Below are 6,000 nucleotides of genomic sequence, written 5' to 3'. Positions count from 1 at the left end.
ATCTTTATATATCGAAGGAGATAGCAGTTATTAGAGTAATTAATAACAACCATAATATGAACTATTATCTATACAGCATATTGAATTGATCTGCTATTTTTACAGGTTAAAAGACTGCTATTGACAGTCTTAGGCTGTGTCTGTGCTGCATGCTGCAGTGCAGGATAGCAATACTAGCTCAGGTAGAGGAAACTGTCTTCCCAGGGAAAAACGGCAGACCTCACTGCTCCCTGTTTTTAGTACTTGCTCTAGCTTATTTAGAGAAGGTGGAGAAACGCAACAAAGCCCTTCAGCATACGTGGACGTATCACAAGGATCTGAGCCTTAACGGGTGCGTCACCCTACTTAAATTCGGATTGGGGGTAACTTTTCATAGCTTGAGAGCTGTGAAGAAACAGCAGACAGCAGCTGACTTCTTTAGTACACAGGCAGTGCACAGCACAATCTGTGGAGAATACAAATCCCATCTGGTGATGTTTTATAAAAACTGGTCTTGTGCTGGCAGTTTTCTGTAATCTCAGTGAAACATATCTATTATTAAAGATATGCATGCTACATGATATTTAACCTTGCAAAGAATTTATATTCTGCTATACCATAAACTGTGGCAGAACAAACCAGACGAGCCAAGTAAAAAAAGAAAAAAGATGCAGATGCAACTGTTAATAGCTGCTAAGATCCCTGAACTGTCCTCCTTTTTCTCTGATACATTTACTCCGAATCTAGTGATCCTTTACAGGATAATATTGGAGTCAAAGTCAATACACTCGGTCTGACAATACCTAGGACAATAAAGAATTCTCACTGTAGGTTTTTGTAGTGTTACTAAGAATGGCAATAAATATTTGCGACTCAGAGAGAGAAATTTTAAGACCATGCAGGGCCCTTGTCTGAAGAAAAAGGTTCCAATTTGCATAATCAGTTACCAAGTGGTTGCTTGGTTGCTATTATCAGTGTAAATTTAGAAAGTGTATTGTCCTGCAGTGAAAGAAATGTCCTATCTTTCAGCAAAGCTCTTTCTCTGCTGATTCATGGAATTCTCCTGCTTCATTATTTTGAAAAAAGGAATGTAAAACTGGGAGACACTGAAATTACAATATGACAAGCTGCACTCCCCAAGTTTTGTTTAGAACAAATCCTTCCCACTATGAAAGACCTAGTTAATAAGAATTGATTTTAGAGCTAGAGGGCTCAAAATCTTGAGATGCAGGGGTGTTTCACAGACTGCAGAGAGCTAGTCTGATGCATGTTAGAGCAGGATAATTCATGCTGTATTTCCTGTCTTGTCTTTGGCTAGAGCACACATTTCTTACCGGACAGAATAAAGACTTATCTATGCAATCTTGCACAGCACAAAAAGCAACAGAGAGTTGACACAGAAGTGTGTATTCAGGGGAGCCAGGTAACGGAAAGAAGCTGTGGGCTGAACCTCAGTTCTCACCTACAAATACTGCTCTGCAAAAACGTTAATCGTCAGAGAAGATACTGAACTGAGCAACGTATCAGTCAACGTGTACCGTATGAGCGATGTCCATATTCGGTTTTAAAAGAACTATTTTAAAAAATAGTTCTTCCACAGTGAGGTGACACCCTTCATGGTGAAAATCTTCAAAAGTTCAGGTACAAAGTCCTGAGTTAGAAACTATATATAACACCCTACCTGGCCTAAATGTAGTTCTCAGCACTATTTGAAAAAAATGCACAAGCAGGGATAGAAGTCAGCACTAAAAGATTAAGACAGCATTTTATAACTTAAGCACTTTATAGCTTCCAGTCCTAGTAGTTGTAGGGAGGACAAAGTCCTTCCCCAGCCTTACCTCAGAGCTGTTCTTGTCAGGCCGTTGTACCATAGCTGTTGAGAGGCAACTCATAAGGGTTGAGGACTGAGTCCTAAACTAAGAGCATCATAGATGAAAGAAGACGTGTGGGAAGGTGGTACAATGAAAATGCAATGTACAGCTTTACTATTACATGGGCCAGGATTCCTCTGACTAAATATAGGTGTTTGCAGTGTAGAAGACTTGAAGAAGATTTTGCACAAAGAAAATAGATAATAAAAGCTATTTCCTCTGTAGTCGATATTTTTTCTTAGAAAAAATTAGATTTAACTATATGAATCTTTCCATAGCAGAGAGGGATTCTTCTCTGCATGAATTATTTTGCCCCTCAACAGTGACTCCATATACCTTGTTTCCTATTTCCAAGGTTCTTGAGATTTTATCACAGATTCACATTATTAGCTTTCATCTAGTAATTCTGTTTTGATAGTACCTTGACCACATCCTTGCTTTGAGGGCTACATTAAGAATAAGAATCATTCAGTATTTATCATTGCAGATAGCAGAAAAATCTAATAATCACACAGATGAATTAACTACAGTGAGATCTGCAGTGCTTAATAACCTGGGTTCATTTGTATGATTCTTTTAATATAATCAAATGCCAGGTTACAGGTACAGGTCAAAGAATGTAAGATGTAGGACTGTCACATTGGAAATAATAACCCTAAGACGACTGTAGGGGGATACAGTGGCTAACCAGTTAAATGTCACACCCTTTTTGAATGTTTCGTAAATCAGTCTTTTACTGTTTCAGTTCGGCGGGGATATCCATTAGAAATATTGAGGTGATTTATTATGATGTTCAGCAACAGTAAGTCTATTTTTGGTGTTCATAATTCAAAAAGAATACTGGAAAAATTGGAGGAGGTTGGCAAAAGATGTACAAAAGTGATTAGGAGAGAGAAATCTAAGAAGTATAAACCAATTGCTTAAGTTTCTGTTAAAAATAAAATGAGCTTAAGAATTGACTTGAACACTCTCTAAGTTCCCTCTGCAAGGAGGTCTTTTCATAATAAAGAATCTGTTCAGACAGCAAGCAAAACGTAATACGATCCAGTGGCAGAAAGCTAAACTAAACAGTGAAACTAGAAATATGGTGTCTTTTAACAGTGATGGTTATTAACTCCTATCCCAGGAACTTGTGCATCAGCCAGAAGTTAAAACTGAACACAGGAATCACTCTGACCCTGTGGCCAGCTAAACAACATGATTTTAACAATCCCTTTTGGCCTTAAAGTTTCATTTATATAAATCTGTGAGCCCCCTGAAGAAGTGATCTCTCATCTTCCAGGTTTTCAAGAATTTCCTTCTTTCAGCGCTATATAGATGTAGTTTCCAACATTCAGCATTTGTGACTTCCTCTAAAGAAGTTATTTGAGAACTCTGGAGGTCAAATACAGTCCGGAGCTGTAATAAAAGAAAAATTCAGACAACAAAATCCCCCCAAACACCGCATCTTGCATTTCTGTTCTTTGTACTTCTTGAAGAAGTTCCCAGTTCCCTGAATGCCAAACTGACAACAGGCTCTGAAAGCCTGGGGCGTACTGGGATTTCTACTAGTTTTAATGGATGTGAACACTAGCCCATAAAAAAAAGTTTGTGACTGCGGTGAAACTGCATTTGGCCTCTTTAGTTTCGCAGAAACGTCTCTCTACGGTTTTAGGTGCCTTACGGTAAAATGCACCGATCCCAGGGGAAACGCATTCCCCTCAACGAAGACCTATTCAGAGCCATCGCAGACCGGGTGACTAATTGCCTGCTTTGATTAAAGAGCTCAACAAGAAATCACGGCGTCCCGGCGGTCGTTTCTCCGCTGCGTGGGCAGCGCCGTCCGCGAAACCCGCCGCTCTGGAGGCGAGGGCGCCACGCAGCCTGCCGTCAGCTCCCAGCTCGCTGAAACCGTGACAGGTTATAAAGAAAAGGCTCTCGCTTAACGGCGCTCACGCACCCTGCTGAGTCACCCGGAGCAAACAGGAGGCGAGCGGCGAGGCCTCGCAGCACGGGGCCAGGCCGTGACTTCCCCCCCTCCCCGCCAAGCACCGGGACGGGCCCGAGGCGCTTCCACCTCCCCGCAGTCCCCAGCCTCGCGGCTGGCGGGGAGAAAGCAGCGGGTTTCCCCTCGGGGCGGGAAGCGGCCTCCCCGAGGGCCGTCCCGGCGGGCAGGGAGGGAGGGAGAGTTGCGCACCAACGGTCGCCACAGCCCCTCACAGGCCCAACGGCGCCTCCGGCGCGCGCGGCGGGAGCTTCGTCTCCACAGGGCGCGCGGGGGGGGGCGGTGCCAAGGCGCGGCGCGGCTCTGATTGGCCGCAGCCTGCAGACAGAGGGGGCAGGTGGCCAATCAAAGAGGGAGTCGCCATCTCCGAGCGTTTGGAGGCCCCGGGGAAGGGGGGGGGGGGTGCGCGCCTGCTCGCGGGAGGGGGTGGCCGCCGCGGCCCGGCCCGCAGGGAGGAGCTGGGCGGCTCCTGGGCGAAGGAGCCGTCGGCGCCCGGCCGCCGGCCGCTGCCCCGCTGTGCCATGGAGGACGTGCTGCCCTCGGGCCTGCTGGAGATCTGCCTGCTGGTCGGCGTGCCCTGCGAGAGGGTGCGGGCGCTCCTGCAGGTGAGCCGAGGGGTCGGAGGGCGGGCTCGAACCCGCGGCCCCGGGAGCGCGGGACCGGCCGTTGCCGCCGGCTGCGGCCGTTTAACGGCTCCCGGTTGCCTGCGCGGGGCGGTGGCCGCGCGCCCTGACGGGGGTTTAACCTGGGTCCGAGCCGGGTCAGCTCTGCCCCTCCTTACTTCAGTAAAACCGCTGGCTTGCCTTGTTGTTGCTGTGGTCTGACTGAGCAGAAACGCTTTAAAAGTTGGTTAAAACCCCTCCTTTGACAGGAGACCAACGATAGGGCGGGAATAACTTGGTAGAGACTTCAAGTAGAAACTTAAACTTTTTGTGAGGAGTTGAGCTTAGGTGAACACGAGCCTTATATAAGCCGAAGCAGCCAGCAAAATGCTTGAACGGTGCGTAGCCTTTCCTGGGTAATATCTCTTTGCCCATCCTCTGGTGGAGGTGAAAGCTAAAGAGAGGGGAGTAAAGCCTGGTGGCTTTTATCCTTAGGACAACAAAAAGGGCGAAATCCCTGTATCGAGACTGCCCTGGGAGTCATTACGTGCCCTGAATTTGGCAGAACCTGCTCAGTTCAGGTAAGGTAGAAGTCGATAGGTTGGCTTCTGTTTTGAACGACTGGTTTAATAATTTGTTTATAGTGAGCAGCGTCCCATGTGAATTAACAATTAAAGGCCTCTCCTTGACTTTATTAAAATGTGCAGAAGGTTTCGTTAGGGCTGTCCGTGCTGTCTGCCCGATGAGCTCTTGCTCCCACGGATCTCGCTTGTCTCGCTTGAACTTGAATTTGGTTGCGCGCTCCAAGGGCGTTCGATAAAAAGGTCTTTGTCAGACTTGTGGCTGTTCACTCACTTGGGAGCTTCCTAACTGACGTTGGCTAACGAGTGATTCCATTTATGGAATGTCACTCACGTATATATTCAAATTAGGGAAGTAGTCGGGCCATAAAAGTCACCACCCACTTATTTTGAAATAGGCGTGTGTGTGTTCTTACGACATCTGCTTGAGAAGTAAACCTAAAATGGGCACTTTTTTTCTTTTCAATCGACTGTATACTGCTTTCATACTGTATACTCCAGATCTCACTGCTTCCAAAAAACCTGTTGAACCACAAATAGGAAATTGGCCCCCAAAGATGGAACCCTGTTCTGATCGCTCTACCTGTTTTGAATCCTCTCTTTGCTCTGGATAGCAAATGTAGTGTCAGAAACGAAAGTATTCTCCGAGCACGTTGAGTATTACTATAGTAACATCACTGCAAGCTGTTGCACCACAGAGATTTTAGTCACGGTCTTAGGGCAAGTTTGTAGATTTTTATACCACATCCTTTTCCTTCCCAGCACTAGTTACACAAGGAAATGGTGGCATGTGGTTTGTGTCCAATTTTGGCAAATGCAGAAAGAAGACACCTGATGATATTTACAGAGAACAGGGTAAAAATTTGAAAGTGCTTAAAATCTTGGTCATGAAAGTGTGTTGTGCATTTTAAATTTTATTGCAATATGGAACAGTGAAGTCAGCGGGAGCATGATATTTAAACCACTCCCAAAGTAGGAAAAGG

The 6,000-nt window shown here is 45.6% G+C and overlaps 1 protein-coding gene across 1 annotated transcript in view; it reads left to right on the top strand.

The window, feature by feature from the left end:
- Positions 1 to 4,349: 4,349 nt before the first annotated feature.
- Positions 4,350 to 6,000, top strand: part of DENND3 (DENN domain containing 3) — a 40,189-nt gene continuing 38,538 nt past the window's right edge. The window contains exon 1 of the mRNA XM_067290109.1: positions 4,350 to 4,439. Within this exon, the coding sequence (XP_067146210.1) occupies positions 4,356 to 4,439 (84 nt within the window). The 5' untranslated portion in view covers positions 4,350 to 4,355. The remainder of the gene's footprint in view (positions 4,440 to 6,000) is intronic.

The sequence above is a fragment of the Apteryx mantelli genome, chromosome 2, assembly GCF_036417845.1.
Source record: "Apteryx mantelli isolate bAptMan1 chromosome 2, bAptMan1.hap1, whole genome shotgun sequence".
NCBI lineage: Eukaryota > Metazoa > Chordata > Aves > Apterygiformes > Apterygidae > Apteryx > Apteryx mantelli.
This window is presented reverse-complemented; position numbering and strand designations above follow the sequence as displayed.